The 20,926-nt window shown below is 38.4% G+C and overlaps 1 protein-coding gene across 1 annotated transcript in view; it reads left to right on the top strand.

The window, feature by feature from the left end:
* Nucleotides 1–8,455, top strand: part of GAD1 (glutamate decarboxylase 1) — a 58,060-nt gene extending 49,605 nt beyond the window's left edge. Inside the window, exons 14-17 of the mRNA XM_049773433.1 lie at nucleotides 1,077–1,226; nucleotides 4,189–4,296; nucleotides 6,031–6,120; nucleotides 7,030–8,455. Coding sequence (XP_049629390.1) covers nucleotides 1,077–1,226; nucleotides 4,189–4,296; nucleotides 6,031–6,120; nucleotides 7,030–7,203 — 522 coding nt within the window. The 3' untranslated portion in view covers nucleotides 7,204–8,455. The remainder of the gene's footprint in view (nucleotides 1–1,076; nucleotides 1,227–4,188; nucleotides 4,297–6,030; nucleotides 6,121–7,029) is intronic.
* The last annotated feature ends 12,471 nt before the right edge of the window (nucleotides 8,456–20,926 follow it).

Genomic DNA, 20,926 nt, shown 5'->3' with positions numbered 1-20,926 from the left:
CCTAAAGTTCCCTTGGGATTGTTTTATCTTGCCCCATCTGGCAGCCTGAATTTTGAGCCCCTTCCTGGCTCTTGCTGTCTGCCACCTTCTTTCTTGATCAGTGTTCACGCTCCTGCAGGTGATAGAAACTCAATTTATTTTGTGTTCTTTTATGTTCCTTTTATGTTTGTATGCATGAAAGGAACAAAAATAGGTGAGGCACCAACTCCCAAACTCTGAACAAAGAACTAGTGAATATACCTTAAGTTCTTTTGGTTGGTTTTGATGTTTGTTTGATTGGTTTGGGGGGCACACCCAGCTGTGCTCAGAGCTTACTCCAGGTTATGTTTGGAAGATTCTGGGGAACAATATGGATTGTGGGAATCAAACCAAGTTTGGCTATTTGTATTGCAAGTGGCCTACCCTCTAAAATCTTTCTGGTTCCTGTACTTTAAATTCTTAGTATGAATTTGTGATCCCCAAAAAACTAGGCAGAGTGACAAGTGCAGATCTCACTGTAGGATAGCAAGGAATATTGATCAGGGAGCTTCTGTAAATGGTTCTTTGTTCATGCTTGGGTCCTGGCTTTAAGAAAGTATTGTTATATCACTAATATCTGTGCATGGATGAAGTCTGCCTTAAGCATGTAGGAGCCAGACCTGTATATACTTCTTACTTTTTAAGAGAGTACCTGCTCACCTCAGAGAAAGCCTGGGGCAGATGAAACATTGGGAGGAGTTTTTGGAGAGAAAAATGTTTTCAGTGCATGAGACTGTTTCACCAATAAAGAAACTTTACATCCCAAACTTTCCAGTCTTTGAAACAACCCCCAAAACCCACATACATTTCCAAATGTCTCTGGAGGAATAGTGGGATGGTAAAGCTTTTACTATAGGGCATCTGAACCAAAAAAGTCATTTTCTAATAAGAGTGAGAGGGAAGCAGGCAATAGATTTTCCAAAAGCTACTTTAGAGAAGGACACCAGAGCCCATGCAAAGCCTTATAGTGACATAAGAAGGAAGATCACCTGAGATTCCAGGCCTTCGCATCTTCGAGCCCTAAGTGCAGCTGTATCCTTTTTTGATTTTCATAACAGGGTATACTCCAAGGATGCAACCAGATGTGTGCAGGATACCTCTTCCAGCCAGACAAGCAGTATGATGTCTCCTATGACACAGGGGACAAAGCAATTCAGTGTGGACGTCATGTGGACATTTTCAAGTTCTGGCTCATGTGGAAAGCAAAGGTACAAAGAAAGAGGATTCAGGAAATAGAGCACAAATGTAATTTTTACAGGTTGCTTGACCCCCCCCAAATGCAAAGAAATATATGACAAATAATTTCACGGTATGTGTAATCAATATCTAGATAATTGAGTTAACTATTTTTATGGAAAAAATCACTTTATTTCTTCTGACAAATCTTCTCTCCTTCCATTCAATCTCCTCAACTTCAATTAGCATGAAATTTTCTTATAGCAACTGAAAATTATGCAAAGACAAAACTTATACAGCCCTCCTTAGGAATGCTGAAATTATTTAGTGCAGATGTTCAGAAAAATAAAGATAAAACTACTGCATTATATGCAGAATCCTGAATTCATTAATGAGACTTCCACAGATATGGAATATATGTGGCAGTTTTTAAGTTCTGCATAAATAGTAATTTTCCAATTATTTTTATTTAGTATAATATTCTTTCTTTAAGCCTAATTTATTTATTCTGAGAAACTCTAGTGTTAGAAAAAGTTGGGCCAGAGCAGTGGCGCCAGCAGTAAGGTGTCTGCCTTGCCTGCACTACTCTAGGACAGACCGCAGTTTGATCCCCTGGCATCCCATATGGTCCCCTAAGCCAGGAGCGATTTCTGAGCACATAGCCAGGAGTAACCCCTGAGCGTCACCGGGTGTAGCCCTAAAATCAAAAAAAAAAAAATTGCATGTAGTTTCTGTGTTCATCAGTCTTTCAGGTTGCATTTCTATGTCTAAAGATAGAAAGCAAACTATTGGGATAAGATTGCTATTTGTCATAGAGTTTTGGGTTTGGGGGAGTTTGGTTTTGTTTGTTTTGTTTTAGAACCACACATGGCAGTGTTCAGGGGTATACTCCTAGCTTTGCACTCAAGAGTCACTTCTGTAGCCAAGGAAGGACCGAGAATGCGGTTCGATCCCCCGGCGTCCCATATGGTTCCCCCAAGCCAGGGGCGATTTCTGAGCACTTAGCCAGGAGTAACCACTGAGCATCAAATGGGTGTGGCCCGAAAAACCAAAAAAAAAAAAAAGAGTCACTTCTGATGGGCTCAGGGACCATATGAGAGGCTAGGGGATCAAATCTAGGTCTACCATGTGCAAGACAAGTACTTTGCCCACTGTACTATGTGTCTATCCCCCAAAAGTACTATTATGTAATCATGTAAAAAATTTTTATTTCACAGCTTTTTAGCACATCCATTGTTTTTATGTACTATAAATTAACTTTAATCATTTTTATTTAAGGTTGGGTCCCTTAATACAAAAAGAACAAGATTTCCAGTAAAACATTCATAAGCATTTCTTTAAAAGGAAGAATTTAATAGATTATTAGTTTTTGGTTTATTGTGTCATTTTGCCATATAATAAAAATTGTCTGAAAGTGGACCGGATAGTTAGTGCAGCAGATAAGGTTCTTTCCTTGCACATAGCTGACCTAGGTTCTATGAGCAATACTTCATATGGTCCCCTTAGCACCACCAGGATTCATCCTTGAGTGTAGAGTTTGGAGTAAGCCCTGAGCACAGCTAGTTGTGCACCCCCCACCAAATATCTATATTTGGTTTCTATCACAAAGTAATTATAGATATCTTTAGCATATAAACAGCCATAAATGGCAACAAGAAAAAGAACCCTATTGTTAGAAATATAATAACTATCTAGCCTGTATACTGATGCTTGTATTTTCATCAGGCCTAACAATAGTCTCTTGACCCATCTGCCAGAAGTTTGGCTCCTAGTGTGACGGTTGCTGAGGTGGACCCTGGACTTCATCCTTTTGGAATTCATCCCAAGAGGAAAGTGTTTTTACTAGCGAGGATGCACACTCAGCACTGATACTTGAGGAGGTTCAGGCTCTGCCAGTGTTGGACTTCACCCAGACTCTTAGCAGGCCACAAGCCAGCCTTGTGCATCTGTTCTCCTTGTTAGCACCGACCCACTCAACAACCTGCATGCTGCTGTTATTAATCAGCCATGATGGCTTTTGAAACTTGGTGCTCAACCAGTTTGTCAATAGTTGGAGTTTATGCAATTTCAGGGCATGTGCAGAGACTGATGGCTTCTCCATCTGCTGCCTGCCTGCCTGTCACCCCAAAAAGATAATCCTGTGTTCCATGAAAGGCTGTCTGCCTGCCTTTGGAGTATAGGGGACACATTTAGTTAGGATATGTTTTGCGGAGAAAGGTGGGTTCTAGATTGTATTTCTCAAACTATCACTGAATAATTGGATTTGTTTGTTTTTCCACGTACCGTGGACTGATACAGTAACAAATTTTTAAAGAACATAAATGAAATAAAAAATTAAATAAAGAACATACAAAGTACACATACTTATTTATAAAATTAGGCTCAGTAGTCATAACATTATTCTGCCAAATTACTATAAAAGTTTCTTGTAGCTCATTCCCTACACTCATTTTATCAAAAACAGGTATTATATATTGGCTTCAGTCATTGACAGCATTTTGTGTTGTGCCATGCTAAAGCAAACCAGACTAAGTTTTGTGTGAAGATTGTCCATTCTATCAGGATATTAAAAGTCTTCATGAGAATAACTCCTTAGAGACTACAGTGCCTTTATTATTTTCATTTTTTATGATTGGGCCTCATTTAGTGGCACATAGGGTTTACTTTTGACTCTGTTCTCAGTGATCACTCCTGGTGGTGCTCAGGGGACTATCTGGGATACTAGGTATTGAACCCAAGTCAGACATATGCAAGGCAAGCCCACTTTATCATCTTTTGGCTTCTATAATGCTATTAAAGGAAGGTAGGCACTCTTTAATTTTTGCATGTACTGTATAAAAGTTGTATGTATTGGATGGTTTTTTACATCTTCAAGAATATTTTTCTGTTTACTTCCAATAGCCTAGAGCAGCACAGCCTTCTCAAACTCCATTCACCTGGCAGTGCAACTTTCATCAACTAATATGACTTTTTTTTTTTTTAAATAAAAAACAGGGCACAGTAGGATTTGAAAATCAAATCAACAAATGCCTGGACCTGGCTGAGTACCTGTATGTCAAGATTAAAAACAGAGAAGAATTCGAGATGGTTTTTGATGGTGAGGTAAGATGTCATTAAAGACAAGATGAGATGCACAGCATTTCTGGAAAAATATGTCAAGGGAAGCTCCTGATACTATATTTTCCCCCTGCCAGAATCTGCTTAGGGATTTTTTTACTCTTAGGAAAACTCTTTGTTTAACTCCCTCGGTGTTCATAAGCTAGCTGTCAGAGGTGGGATGGTTCTTTGTCTTTTCTTCTTCTAAAATGATGTCGCTGTTGGTCAGCCCACTTCTAGACAAGATATCTTTCCTTGGTAGAGATGAATCATTTATCATTCCCGGGTGTGTCTTATTAATTTATGAAATTTACATACTAAAATTGTTTCTCAGTTCCAAAAAGCTAATGGGATGGGAATATTCTTAGCTTCTATAATGAAGTTTTCTCCATAGCATTGCTATAAGGAGAATAAAGTAAAAATGTGTCTTCCCTGAGTTCCTATCCACATTAACAGCAAAGTGCTTATCACACCAGCATTGACTGAGTGTCCACAGTATGCCAGGCTCCATGCCAGTAGCTGGGTCATATAGTAATGACCAAAATAGATACTGTCTCTGAGCTAATGGAGCTTGCAGTTGGTTAAAGAAAGATGGATTAGGTGCCAGTATTGAATAAAAGAAAGTCCACTCATAATGTATTGTAATATGAGACCATTTATATTCAACTAGTTCATTTATCAGGCAACCTAAATTATGAGGAACTCACCAGTCACCCAGTGAACAGACAGCCCTGAGGAGTTCACTGTGACCACTTAAACTGTTTGTAAATTCTATTAGCAGATTGGAAACAAATGTGATGTCTGAAGCCACTTAAAAGCAGGAATGTTAATAGCAAACAGCAATTGGGAAAAAACTCTAACAATATAGAATAACCAAAAGACATTGAGGAGCCTCTAAGTTGTGATCCAGAACAGTTCTAGGCATCCCAATAAACTGTTATAGTTTAGAACAGTATTGATATCCATTATGGTCATCCTGTATCCTAAGAAAGGTTTCAACATTGATATCATTAAACAAAAAAAAGTTCATCACTAAAATAAACAGAATTGCAATCATGTTCTAGATCTGAGGAACTATCAAATGGCAAAAAAAATAAATAAATAAACCCTTTTGAAAAACTACCAAAATGTAATCAATGTTTAATACTTAAAGGTTTAACATTGGTGGCATTGTTTTAAAAATTGTCTTGAGAGGGGCCGGGAAGGTGGCACTATAGGTAAGGTGTCTGCCTTGCAAGGGCTAGCTTAGGACAGACCGAGGTTTGATTCCCCAGTGTCCCATATGATCCCCTCAAGCCAGGGGTGATTTCTGAGCGCATAGCCAGGAGTAACCCCTGAGCGTCAAGCGGGTGTGGCCCAAAAACCAAAAAAAAAAAAAAAATTGTCTTGAGAGGGGCCAGAGCGATGGTGCAAGCAATAGGGTGTTTGCCTTGCACACGCTAACCTAGGACAGACCGTGTTCAATTCCCTCAGCATCCCATATTGTCCCCCAAGCCAGGAGCAATTTCTGAGCGCATAGCCAGGAGTAACCCCTGCACATCACTGGGTGTGGCCCAAAAAGCAAAAACAATAAAAACCAAAATCATGAGAAATGGCTCTTTTGTTAGGTTTGATTGTATAATCTGGGCATGTTTTGATTATAGCAGTAACATCATTTTTCAAGAGAATGGAATAGTTGGTAAAACTCTCAGGTTTTCATCATTTTCTGTTTTGTTCGCTTGTTTATGAAAATGTTTGCAGCCTGAACATACAAACGTCTGTTTCTGGTATATTCCACAAAGCCTCAGGGGCGTTCCCGACAGCCCTGAGCGACTGGAGAAGCTGCACAGGGTAAGACATTGCTTCTTGTCTTATCTAACCCATGACAACTCCCCTATCTGGTCAAAATGTCTTCACTCTAATGTGCCTTTCTGTGAGGGAAAGATGAAAAATTGTAATCGTGGAAGTTACTAGTCTCTGTATATCATCTTTTTACATGCTTTTTCTTGGGTTCAGATTGTCCCCTAGGTGTAATTTAGAGATAATGGGAATCTTAAAAGGATACCTCACTTCACTGAAAGAGCTAGCTTGTTCAGGGAAACTGATAATGTTCATACTTCTAGGAATATTCTTGATTAGACTCGATCTGTTTAAAAAAATATCCTCAGGTCAGAAAGATATTACAGAGGAAACCTGGATATATAATAGTACCTTGTCTTAATGTCAGTATAAATAGAAATATAATAAGCACATTTATCTTTTTGTCCACGCAAAAAATGGATTGCTTTGTTAAAAAAAGAAAATACTATTAATCTTGAGATGTTTATGGCTTTTTATATTTTTTTATTCCAACAAGTTTGAGCAAATAGAAGAGGACTAAAAAAATAGTATTTACAAAGATTTCAGTTTCCAGATTGTGGTTTGAAAGCCTAGTCACATAAAAAATTTGTTCTGGGTACCACAGAGTTCAGTGGGCAGGGCACTTGCCTTATACAGGTACCACTGTCCCTTACCCCCAAAGTGTCTCTCATGCCTTCCTGAGCTGAGAGCCAGGAGTAAGCCCTGAGTACCACTGGTTATAACCCAAAAACACACAAAAAAATAATTTTTGGTTTGTTTTATTTTCATTACAAGTAATCAATCTCACAAATTGAATCTCACAAAACAAGGTCCTTCCTTTTATGCATCCTTCCTTTGAATCCAATCCAGTCAGCATAACTTCTTGAGTCTTGAGTTTTGTTTTATGGTTTCCATCTCAAGGTGGCTCCCAAGATCAAAGCACTGATGATGGAGTCTGGCACCACCATGGTTGGCTACCAGCCCCAGGGAGACAAGGCCAACTTCTTCCGGATGGTCATCTCGAACCCTGCCGCCACCCAGTCTGACATCGACTTCCTCATTGAGGAGATAGAAAGGCTGGGCCAAGACCTGTAAATCCCCCTCCCCAAAACCCAAGTCTACAAGAATTCCCTGTACCCTCTGGCATTCTAGAATAACCTCTATATGTTGCTGAACCACCTAGGCCATTTCACAGAGAGAACACACACTCTCTTGAAGACTACTGTTAAAAAACCTTGCATAAGCTTGTTATAGTTAGCTGGAAATAAAGTTCTTTCTAAAAAAAAAAGTCGCACATTAGGAACACAGTATATATGTACAGTTCTATATACCTCTCTCGCATTTCTGTGTGTGTAGTGAGTGGGACTTAGTCATAGATCACAGCATGTCTCTTATTCCACGCAAAATCACTTCATCTTCAGCAGTTACGGAGGGGCCATCCATGCTGCACAAGTACCATGGGAAAGATGTTTTCTTGTAAATGTCATGTTAGAGAAACCAGGGAAAATGGTAGTAATGGTCATTGACCTCAGTGTCAGAGTTTTTCCCACCTTCTGAAGTGCTGATGGATGGATGACAAGAGACACACCTTTCCCATTAGTTTCCTATTAGGGGAAATAGTAGCCAGAGTCTATTATGTGTGTGCTACTGCTGTGTTTTTAAAGTTAATTTATGTCGCTTGTGTATGTTATTGTTGTCTGTCCTTGGGTTGGGGGGAGGGAAAGGGAAAGAAGAAGAACACATATGATGATTCAAAGATTATTTAATTGTAGGTAAATGAAGTATTTGCTTATTTATATTCAGAGATTTACCATGTTAAAGAGGTGTCTGGTATTTTCTTCTCATTTGTAAGGTACTTTATTTATATATTAATGCAGTGAGTTCTGAATACTGTTTATGGTATTTCTGTGTATTTTTGTGAGCCAAAGAGAAAGATTTAAATCAGTGAGACTTGTACTTCTATTAGAGTGCCCTTAAAATGATGATTTAAGCCTAAGTTTACTGTCTGTAAAGGAATTCTGATACTGTATATAGAGCCTATATATGGAAATCCCATTACTTAAGTAACCCCTATTACCTCCTCTCTGCTTGTATGTCTAGTGTTCTCAAAGCTTTTCCAGGAAGTATTGGAAATAACTAGTCTGTAATTTTTTAGTAGCTCATGACCAATATCTGTGACTCGCTTTGCTCCAACCTAAGGCAGTGTTCCCGAAGACCTTCTGAAGATCTCAGATTAACTGACCAGGCTCACAACTGTTTCAAAGAAAGGAAATTCACACTGTGTGTTTTAGCGTATGCAAGAAGAATATATAAATAAAAGTATTCTCCTTGGAGAATTTGAACAAAATTGGCTTCATTTGTGTTTCATCTTTAGAGGGAGATTTCCAATTATGGTTCCACAGAGCAACCCAGACCATTCCCTTCATCTTTGGGGACTTTTTGGAGCACTCAGGACCTTTGCTAGGCTAGAACTCACCTCATGAGCTTTTCTTTTTTTTTTTTTTTTTTTTTTGTGGTTTTTGGGTCACACCCGGCAGTGCTCAGGGGTTACTCCTGGCTCCATGCTCAGAAATTGCTCCTGGCAGGCACAGGGGACCATATGGGACGCTGGGATTCGAACCGATGACCTCTTGCATGAAAGGCAAACGCTTTACCTCCATGCTATCTCTCCAGCCCCCTCATGAGCTTTTCAGCTATAAAATTGCTATGACTGTAAATAGATAAACAGGCGATTGAAGCCTCCAGGAATAAAAGTTATCCATTTCTCATTTTCCTGGCAGCCACTTCCAAGTTCTATGCAGACATTCAACAAATATTTTTCCCTTGCATCAGGTACTGTTTGACTTCAGTGTCAGCCATGAATATGTGCCAACTCTTCCTTCTAGTAAATATCTTATATTTTTCCATTTGTGGTCTGTCTGAGGTCTCTGAGACCCTCTCTGATCACAGGATTGCCCCTTTCTGATTTATTGCTTATATATCTAATATATTAATATCTGATATATTCCTTACATAGGGAGCCTAATAATTTCCTCTAGAAATATCTTTTGGCATCATATTTTAGGAAATGAGTTTTATCACATGATACACGTTAAACTCAAATACCACACAGTCACAAGGCATTCCCTACTGAGCACATGCAGGTTAGATCAGCGTCACTTGTAATTAGCACACCAGTTGCATGTACACCTTGTATTATTCAAAGTGAGCTCCACAAAGAAATGTGCTTAATCACTTGATTCTTTCTCCTGTTCCTTTTAATCCCTTCTGAGGACCTATTTGTTTCATGGCTCTATTTAAAGTCAAACCCAGGCTGGAGATATGGCTAAGCAGGAAAAAGCATATGCTTTGCATGTGAAAGACCCTGAGTGCCATCTCTGGCACTGCAAATTCATCAAGTCAGCTCCAGTATTTACAGCTTTATCTAGAGTCTCAGTCATAGGAACAGTTGCATTTTAATAACCAAATGTCACACTCCTTTAATAAACAAGGCACAAATATTTTTACTCTAGTCTCTATCTAGCCTTACCTGGTGCTGCTTCAGGCATGAGCCTACAGTGGGAGTGGACTGACCAGAGTTGGGATGAAGTCAGGCTCTATAGACACTCTAGAGACCTTCTGTTCAGAGACAGGCTGAGGGAAAGAAAGGGCTAAACAGACACAATTTTAGTTAGCATTTTAATTGTTGTCTGGTGTCAGGGATTCTAATCCTTTTTTTCTTATGAGTCAATTTTGAGAGATTTAAAAAATTAAGATTGGAGCTGGAAAAATAGTTCAGTGGGAAGGGTGCTTGTTTTGCATACAACCAATGAGGGTTCAATGCCTAGCATCTCATAAGTCCTCTGAGTCTTGCCAGGGGTAATCTCTGAGCATTGCCTGGTAGGTGATCCAAAAGAAAAATAATTAATTAAGATAAAATTAAACTGGGTCATGGACAGAAAAAAACAACAACAAAAAGATAAAATTAAACTACATATATTCAATTCTGTTGAGTTTTAACAAATTCATATATCATGGAATGACCAAGATCTATAACATCATGCCAATAGTTTCTCCCATATTCCTTTGTATGCGTTACCTCTCCAACTCCCAATTCTAGCAGGTTCTTTTTTTGTTTGTTTTGTTTGGGGCCACACCCAACAGTGTTCAGGGCTTATTTCTGTCTCTGTGCTCAGGAATTATTCCTTCCATTATCCCTTCCAGGCTTAGGGGAACCATATAGGATGCTGGGGAACCAAACCAGGGTCAGCCATATGCAAGACAAACACCTTACCAGTTGTGATATCTTTCTAGTCCCGTTTTGGCTAGCTCTTACTGCTTTCTGTCCCTAGAGGTTTGTCTTGCCTATCATGCAAATAGAATCCTATCATGCGTAGCCTCTTCAGTCTGGCTTCTTTCTCTGAACAGATGCCTTTGAAACTCATCCATAGACTGTCTGTATGGCTTTTTCCCTGTATTGCCATATAATAGTCCATATGTGTGGATGTACCCTAGAGGGCTTTTTCTAAGCATTTTATTATTTCCAGCCCCTTTCCATTATTGATGTTTTTGCTGCAATGACCAGAAGTTGCACACATGCCTGACTCCACAGGGCTCACATATTCAACCAAAATGTTCAAGGAGGTTTGCACTTCTTCAGTTGTGGTGCTTGCATATGTACTTGGATAGTTGAGGCACATACATTTACAACAGTGGTACTCTTCTGGGGTTACTGAGGAGCTCATATACATGCCTGCCACAGGACATGACTCTTCACACATGCCACTCACACTTCTGTTTAGTGATGATGTATACCAAGGCCAAACCCACTTCTGAAGCCAGAAATCACTTGTGGTGCTGGGGAATCACAAACATCTGCCCTGATAACGCTCTGTGCATGTAGAGCATAGGAGATTATCTCTTGTGTCCATACAGGTATAAGGCAGGTTCTCTAAGCCTCTACAGGCTCACTGGACCATGTACTATGTTTTCCTCATCTGTTCCCCAGTCAAGGGAAATTCAGGTTATTTTCAGTTTGAAGCAGTTAAAATGAAGACATACTTTAATCTATAGATTTTCTTGGATGCAGAGGCTTTGGGTTAGCTTGGGTAAATATCTGGGGGTAGTAATGCTAGATCATATGGTATGAATATGCTTTACTTTATTAAATATATATATATATATATATATATATATATATACATTTTCCAAAGTGGTGGTGCAAATTTGCCTTCTCCTTGACAATGTACAAATTTTCTAGTTGTTATATAATTTTACTTACATTTGATAGTGTCCATTTTCAGGGGCAGGAGTGGGAGGAATTGAGTTACATTTGACAATGCTCAGGGATCTGCTCCTAGCTTTGCACTAAGGAATTACTCCTAGTGGGCCCGGAGAGATAGCACAGCGGCGTTTGCCTTGCAAGCAGCCGATGCAGGACCAAAGGTGGTTGGTTCAAATCCCGGTGTCCCATATGGTCCCCCATGCCTACCAGGAGCTATTTCTGAGCAGACAGCCAGGAGTAACCCCTGAGCACTGCCGGGTGTCGCCCAAAAACCAAAAAAAAAAAAAAAAGGAATTACTCCTAGCAAGACTTGAGGGACCCATGGGATGGCAGAAATTGAATCCAGATTGACTGTGAGCAAGGAAAGTACCCTACCTAATGCAATTATTGCTCTGGCCCCATAGTGTCAATTTGAAAAAAAAAAATTTTACCCTTCTTTTTTTTTCTTTTCCTTTATCTTTTTTGTGTTGTATTGTGTTGTTTGTTTATTGGACCACATCCAGCAATGCTTAGGATTTACTCCTGGCTCTATACTCAGGAATTAATCTTAGCAGTGGTTGGGAGTCATATTGGGTGCCCTGGTAGACTCTGTAAAAGGCAACCCACTGTACTATATCACTCCAGCACCAAGTCTTTGTTAATTTAGTGCTATGTGCAGTCAAAAAAAGTTTTTTAAGCATGCCTTTCTTCAAGAACATATATGCTTTTACTAGTGTGAACCACATGCCATTTCAAACATGACATGCACCACCTGTGTGTCATATTCCACACAGACTCATTTTTTTTAAATCCACCTTTATAATTATTCTTACTAAAAACAGTTTTTATGGTTATGGTGAAATTTCATTGCACAAGTCTACATTGGTTTATCCATTCTATTGTTGATAGGTATATTCGTTTTTCTAGATTTTTGTTTTTGAGCAAGATTTTTGTGAACATTCTTGAAATTTTTTCCTGGTGTATATAGTCAACTTTTTCCGACTGTGTGCATTAAAATAAGAATCTGGAGGTGGGGCGGAGAGATAGCATGGAGGCAGGCATTTGCCTTGCATGCAGAAGAACAGGAAGGTGGTTCGAATCCCGGCATCCCATATGGTCCCCAGAGCCTGCCAAGAGCGATTTCTGAGTGTAGAGACAGGAGGAACCCCTGAGCACTGCCAGATGTGACCCAAAAACCAAAAGAAAGGAAGGAAGGAAGGAAGGAAGGAAGGAAGGAAGGAAGGAAGGAAGGAAGGAAGGAAGGAAGGAAGGAAGGAAGAAAGAAAGAAAGAAAGAAAGAAAGAAAGAAAGAAAGAAAGAAAGAAAGAAAGAAAGAAAGAAAGAAAGAAAGAAAGAAAGAAAGAAAGAAAGAAAGAAAGAAAGAGAGAGAGAAAGAAAAAGAAGAAGAAAGAAAGAAAGAAAGAAAGAAAGAAAGAAAGAAAGAAAGAAAGAAAGAAAGAAAGAAAGAAAGAAAGAAAGAAAGAAAGAAAGAAAGAAAGAAAGAAAGAAAGAAAGAAAGAAAGAAAGAAAGAAAGAAAGAAAGAAAGAAAGAAGAGGGGCTGGAGAGATAGCATGGAGGTAAAGCGTTTGCCTTTCATGCAGGAGGTCATCGGTTCGAATCCCGGCGTCCCATATGGTCCCCCGTGCCTGCCAGGAGCAATTTCTGAGCCTGGAGCCAGGAATAACCCCTGAGCACTGCCTGGTGTGACCCAAAAACCAAAAAAAAAAAAAAAAAAAAAAAAAAAAAAAAAAAAAAAAAAGAAAGAAAGAAAGAAAGAAAGAAAGAAAGAGAGAGAGAGAGAGAGAGAGAGAAGAAAGAAGGAAGCAAGGAAGGAAGGAAGGAAGGAAGGAAGGAAGGAAGGAAGGAAGGAAGGAAGGAAGGAAGGAAGGAAGGAAGGAAGGAAGGAAGGAAGAAAGAAAGAAAGAAAGAAAGAAAGAAAGAAAGAAAGAAAGAAAGAAAGAAAGAAAGAAAGAAAGAAAGAAAGAAAGAAAGAAAGAAAGAAAGAAAGAAAGAAAGAAAGAAAGAAAGAAAGAAAGAAAGAAAGAAAGAAAGAAAGAAAAGAAAAGAAAAGAAAAGAAAGAAAAGAATCTGGGAATTGTATTTGTATTGCTGAGTCCTGGGCTACTTGTGGAACAGAACAGTCATGCTGAGTTGCACTTGAACCAGCAGTATACTCTACGTATTCCACAAAATCATTATCACTTAGCCAGAAATTTTTGCCAGTCAAAATGAATATAAAATCTTATAGTAGTTTTAATTTGCTTACTGTGCTTTCAAATGAGTAATTTTTCCTATTTTTATGTTCTCTCGTCTATAAAGGCTTAAGCCAATTTTTCATTGAATAATTTACCTTTTTAATGAGTTTTAGAAGTTATTTATATTCCAAATATTAAATATTACTAATAATACATTTGTAAAACATCTTATTTGGAATTTGCCTTTTCATTTGATTAATGATATGCCTGGAAAAAAGATCTTTAAAATATCAATTTATAATTGCTCAACTTTATAATTTCTGCAGACTCCTTTGTATATTGGCTTAGTTTTATGGCTTTATTCCTATCACTTAAGACTTTAATACAACTTAAATTGATTTTTGTACTTGGTCATCTAAAAGAATTAAAAACCTATTATTACCCCTTTACTCTTCCATATACATTTCATGTTATTTTGGTTTTTGGTCCTACACCTGGTAGTGCTTAGGACTTACTCTTGGCTCTGCACTCAGGACTCACTCCTGGTGGCTCAGGTTACCAAGGATGAAACCTGGGTCAGCCACATGCAAGATAAGTAGCTTGTCCACAGTGCTATCTCTCTGGAATATTTATATGAATTTTACAATCATATCAAGTCCTACTGAAGTTTTTATTGGAATTTAATTGAATCTGTGGATCATTTTAAAGAACATTAGCATGTTTTAATATTGACTATAATAACTATAAGAATAGAATTAATGACTATATAACAAAGTCATCTTTAATGTCTTTAAAAATGTCATAATGAACATGGAAAACTTAAATGATTTACTCAAAGGCCCTTTATATTGTTATTTTAAATGTCCTCTTTAGAATATTTTTATATTTGGGCATGTCCAAATTGGGCCAGTTTCATAGACTCACTCTTTTCTCCAACAAGATGTAAACCAAGCCACTAAAGATCATGGGTACACTGGCCCACACAGCATTTTATTTTATTGCTTGATTTTATCTTATGCTTTTAGGCTACATCAGACTGTTGCATAAGGCTTCTTCCTGGCTCTGTGCTCAGTTATCACTCTTAGAAACTTTCCAGCCCATATGGGAAACTGGGAATCAGATCCAGGTTGACCACCAGCAAGACAAGCACTCTACTCACTGCATTACCTCTCTGGCCCACCTTTACTGCACTAAAAAATAACTTTATACTTTATCTGCTGAGTTTTAAAATAAGCAAATATCTAATTAATATGCTATTATTACTCATAAACAATTTTAAAGTTACTTTTGTTTTTAATCCAGTTTTGCTTGCTGCGATTTTTCAGAAATTTGTACTTTTGAGGGACAGTTTCCAAGGGCTCCAAGAGTCCCTTCAGGTGATACTTGGCCAACCTGACTGATGGTTCAAAGCTAGGGCCAAGGATGCAGTGCTTTTCTAGTTCTGCAGTACTAGGGCCCACCAAGGTCACCCTGAAGGGTTGAGAGGGTCTTCAGGGCTGTACCTGATGATGCTCCAGCATCTTATGGTGGCAGAGAATGGAACCCAAGTACAGTATATGTGTCCTAACTATATTTCTCCCATTCCAGAAATTAAAATGTATTTTTATTTCAAATTTATTTATCCATAATTATTTTTAAATGTTTATATGTTTTCTTTTTAAAAATTAATTTATACATAATTATTTTAATATTTAAATATTTAAAAATATGTTGGGGCCAGAGCAATAATACAGTAGGACTTGCCTTGCACGCAGATGCCTCAGATTCAATCCTTAGAATCTCATATGGTCTCCTGAGCCTGCCAAAAGTTATTCCTGAGTGCCCCTGAGCATCACTGGGTGTGATCCAAAAACAAAAAAAAAAATCTGTTATTGGGGGCCTGAGCAATAGTATAACGAGTAGGGCATTTGCGTTGTATGTAACCAACCTAGGTTCAGTCCCTGGCATCTCATTCAGTTCCCCAAGCACCACCAGAAGTAATTCCTTCTTTTAGAGGGGGCTATACCCAGTGACTCTCGGGGGTTACTCTTGGCTATGATCTCAGAAATCACTCCTGGCCTGGGGGACCATATGGGACAACAAGGATCAAACTGAGGTCTGTCCTATATCAGCCACGTGAAAGGCAAAGGCCCTACTGCTGCGCTATTGTTTCAGCCCCCAGAAGTAATTCTTGAGTGCAAAGCCAGGAGTAACTTTTCCAGATGTTGCCCAAAAACCATTAAAAACCTTGTACCAACAGTTCTTTTCTTGGTTCCCCTCATCAAACCTACACCCACAATAGTATCAATTGTCTCTGCTTTCCATTCTTTTTTTTTTTTTATTTTGGGTCACACCCAACAGCGCTCAGGGGTTACTCCTGGCTCTATGCTCAGAAATCGCCCCTGGCAGGCTGGGGGACCATATGGGATGCCAGGATTCAAACCACCATCCTTCTGCATGAAAGGCAAATGCCCTACCTCCATGCTATCTTTCCGGTCCCTGCTTTCCATTCTTATTGGATAATCATAGCAGAAGTTATCAATTTTGCTAAGCTATTCTGAAAATGCTGCCTTCAAACTTTTAATTGTATAATTGCTTTTTGCCTCATTAATTTGTGCTTTTATATATATATATATATATATATATATATATATATATATATATATATATATATATATATATATATATGATTTTCTTTCTTCTACTGTTTTTTTTGTTTTGTTTTGTTTTGTTTTGGTTTTTGGGCCACACCCGTTTGACGCTCAGGGATTACTCCTGGCTATGCGCTCAGAAATCGCCCCTGGCTTGGGGGGACCATATGGGACACCGGGGGATCAAACCGCGGTCCATCCTACGCTAGCGCTTGCAAGGCAGACACCTTACCTTTAGCGCCACCTTCCTGGCCCCTGTTTTTTTTTTTTCTAATCTGCTTTCTAACTTCTTGAATTCTATGAATTCTAGGTGATTACTTAGCTTTGCATGCTAGAGGCCTGGATTTGGTCCCCAACTTTTCTTCCTTTCCAAATAGGAACACCTAGGTATATGTGCTTATAAGTATTCCTTTCACAACACACTAGAAATTTTACACAAGATATTTTATTATTCCATTTTTTAAATGATTGATTTGTTGATTTTTCCTTGAAGTTTGTTCTTCAATACAAACAAACTTATAACATGTTTTATGGCTATTTTAAATGAAGAAAACTCAAAGGAAAATAACCCAAAGTACTGGAGCACATGTTTCACATGCCAATGGCCTGAGCATGGTCCCAAGTACCACAATGGTCCATAAGCACCACCAAGAATAACTACCTAGCACTGAATTGGGAGTAGCTCTCAAGCACTATCAGAGGTGGCTTCAAAAACGCAAGCATAAAAATAAATAAATAATAAAATGTATTACATAGGGGTCGGGTGGTGGTGCTAGAGGTAAGGTGCCTGCCTTGCCTGCGCTAGCCTTGGATGGACCGCGGTTCGATCGCCCGGTGTCCCATATGGTCCCCCAAGCCAGGAGCGACTTCTGAGCGCATAGCCAGGCGTAACCCCTGAGTGTCACCAGGTGTGGCCCAAAAACCAAAAACCAAAACAAAAAAAAAAAAGTATTACATAGTGATTTCATTTTTTTGTTTTCCTGTATATTTTGCTTTTATTAATATTGTTATTCTTATTTTGTAAATCTTTGCCTCCTTGAATTACAATATTTCTTTAGATCTATGATTTAGAGATTCTCAAATATGTTTGTTTACTTGTTTGCAGACTGCACTGAGTGCGCAGGGCTCACTCCTGCCTCTCTGTTTAGGAATTACCCCTGATGAGGCTCAGAAGACTATAGACAGTTGAATCCAGATTGTCTGTGTGCCATATAAGCACCTTACCCACTGTACCTCTATTGGCCCAATTTTTGTGTTTCCTCATCCATTTCCCTTTTGTTGTTGTTATAATGACCGGGGTCTCATCCTTGGTTGTGGTGCTCAAACATGCTTAATCTGTGATGTGCTAGAGATGGTCACATGCCATACCATGGCCCTAGGGATCACAGGATTGCATTTGGCTTGTGATTGTTGCAGGGGATTAAATCCTATTCTCAGCCTGCAATATAGATGCTCTGCCACTGTGTTAGATTGTGGGGCCTAATCTTGTTTTCTTTTATATTTTTTAAGAAAAAAATCATGTCCATTTTTGCCATTTAAAAGGAGTTTATGCATAATAATAATTGATACAGTTTTTACATTAATTCTATTTCATTTTGTGCCATATTTGTGTGAGTCTTAGTTTATATTTTTTCCTTTCCTCTCTTGTAAAATACTTGGTTTATTTCAGACTTGTATTTTGTTTATGTTGTTCTTTGGTTTAAGCTTCTTATAGAACAACTACCCATAATTAGTTTACCCTAGTATTTACTGATTGTAATACTGGCATGAATCATTTACATTCCAAGATTTAATGATTTTATTCTCCTTATGTATCCTAGAAAGGTTTTCAATTACTATGACTCTGGCTCTTCTTCTCCCAATTTATATGCCACCAGTACATAGAGTTTTGGTTTTCCTTCATTTTACCCTGCAGTCCAAACATTATCAGTAGCTTTATTCAGTTGGTGTTTTGCTTAGATATCCCCTTATGTTTACCCCTTTATTTGTGCATGATTTCTTTTTATCTCCCAGACCTTTCATTTGGGTCATTTTCTTTTTCCTTGATCTATATGCAATTGAACTGCTCTCTATTGAAGCCTATTAAAAGCCCCTCTATGAGAGTGGGCACTCTTATTTGTCTGCTAACTGAACATCATTTGTGAGGGCTTGAAAATGCAGTGATTCAAATGTTTTGCTGCCTTGAAGCTGAAAAGGATAAGAAAGAGATAAGGCAGACTTTGTTAAAGAGGAAATGCCCCAGTCACATCAAGGAGCTCTGCTTCTAGGCAGTGCAGAGATTCTGCTATCATTTATGGAGAAAGGAAACCAAATATATGCAGCCAATTTTCCTGTCAGATCTGAAAATCCTTTCATCTGACCAAATGGTCTAAACTAAGCAATCAAAAAAAAGAAAAACCTCACTTCATAAAATGCTGAAGAATGGCATTTTTTAATAAACAATATTGCTTTATTAGTCTAATGAAATGTCTTCAGAATCATTTTATTCAGCTCCATAATGGACTCCTGTGTCTTTATTTGTTTTGGATGAATCACACCTGGAAGTGCTCAGGTGTTACTCCTGACTCTGCACTTAATGATTCTAGTGGTTATCAGGGGACCAAATAGGACACTGGGGATTGAAGTTAGGTTGGCAGCATGCAAGGCAAGTGCCCTTCCCACTGTACTATTGCTCCAGCCCCTCCATATCGGGCACCAGTGTCTCATCTGTTTACTCTAACTTCTGAGCCCATCACTCTGATTCTTCTAGGAGAGACTATCCTTCATTCTTGCCCAGTGTTATTTGAAGCAATGAATTTTCCCACCCGTTACAGGATCCTCAGAAGCAGAAATGATAGATCAATCAAAGCATGTCATCCCCAGGCTGGATACTGACTCTGACTGATGGGTCTGATTCCTGAAGTCCAAGGAATTCAAGATTCCATGAGCTAAGCAACAAGTGAGAAGACTAAGCAATCTTGGCCTCCAGACAATAGAATAGTAGTCCTTTGCTGAACGCCTACACTTCATTCATTCAAAGACTTCTTTTTTCTAATATTTACTGTAACACAATGATTTACCAAATCATTCATAATATAGTCATTTCAGACATTAACTGTTCAAACACCAATCCCATCACTACTGTAACCATCACCAGTATCGCCAGTCACCCACCCACCACCATAGCCTGCCTCCATGCAGGCACAATTTTTTTTCATTTTTTCTTCAGATATTTTATTTTCTTCTAAGTCCCATTATACATGTTTACTTGGTACTGCCCTAGAGTCCACTAATTATTCCTTTTCCTATTTAAATATCTTTTTTTAATATCTTTAAAGTATCTTTTAAGTATTTTAAAGTATTTTTTAAATATTTTTATTTAAGTACCATGATTACAAACATGTTTGTGGTTGGGCTTTAGTTATAGAAAAGAACAATCCCATTCACTGTGCAACATTCCCACCACCAATGCCCCCCAACTCGTCCTCCTCCCCTATCCCTTGCCTATATTTGAAACAGGCTTTCTATTTCTCTCACTCACTACCATTGTCATGAAAGTTGTCAGTGTAGTTATTTCTCTAACTGGACCCACCACTTTTTGTGGTAAGCATCATATTGTGGGCTAGTCCTTGCAGCCCTCTTCTCTATTGTCTCTGTGTATTATTACAGTAATGTTTTTTTTATTTTCTTAAAACTCATAGATGAATTAAAGTTTATTCTGTGTCTATCTCTTTCCCTCTGACTTTTCACTCAGCATAATAGATAACACTGCAATAAACATAAGTGTGCAGAAGGCATTTTTGTATTGTGTTTTTGTGTTCCTAGGGTATATCCATAGGAGTGTTATAGCTGGATCATATGGGAGCTCAATTTCCAGTTTTTTTTTTTAAGGAAATTTCATATTGAATGCATGCACAAATTTACTTCATATTGCTTATACAACACAAAAGCAAATAGAATTATCAAAATGTAGATCAACAATAGTCAATTTGAAATGATTATTTAATATCACTAAAGCAAATCTAAGGATTTACTGAGCTATGGCTTGCTGCTAATTGAATTTTTTGTGATACGGGGTAGTGTACTCACTGATGTGGGTAGAGTACTAAGTAACTTTCCCATCGGATCTCCTGTGATAATATTAGGTTGACACTACAAGATATTGAAGTGTTGAAGCCACATGATCCAGAATTTATTAATCTAAAACAAATTAGGTGGCTTGAAAGTTTGATAAGGTTAAGTCAAGGGGCTAGGCTCTTTCTGTCAGAGAGTGTCGGGGCTGCTATAGTTCATGCAGAAAAGGGGATCTATCTCCCTCCTTTCAGATACTGCCACAGAATGCAGGAAAGGAAATCTTCCTCCCTCCTTTCAGAGACTGCCACAGAGGTATAAGCTCAGATAGGACTACCTGGGAAGTATTAGAGGCCATTATTTCTTTTGGAGCTTGGTGGCCTTGCTTTGAAGATGGCAGTAGCAAGCAGAATGTGTCAGAATTTCCAGTGGTGGGGTAAGGGCTGGAAGGTTTGATTCCACCCCATTTCAGAAGGAAATGTCCAAAGATTTCAGCCCTATTATCCAATTTCTATTGAAAGGATTTAGTTGCTCATATTAGATAATTTCAGTCAGGGAGTTCATCGTAAGATTCTTAAATGGTGCTCAGCTAGGCTAGAAAACTGTTTGTTACCATGGATAACTTGCGGATATTTGCTACTGTAGATAATTGTCACAAATTAAGTGACTTCAACAGCATTATTATTTTTAAGAAAGAAAA

The sequence above is a fragment of the Suncus etruscus genome, chromosome 5 (assembly GCF_024139225.1).
Source record: "Suncus etruscus isolate mSunEtr1 chromosome 5, mSunEtr1.pri.cur, whole genome shotgun sequence".
Lineage (NCBI taxonomy): Eukaryota > Metazoa > Chordata > Mammalia > Eulipotyphla > Soricidae > Suncus > Suncus etruscus.
The sequence above is the reverse complement of the archived record's forward strand: the minus strand, read 5'-3'. Positions and strand labels throughout refer to the sequence as shown.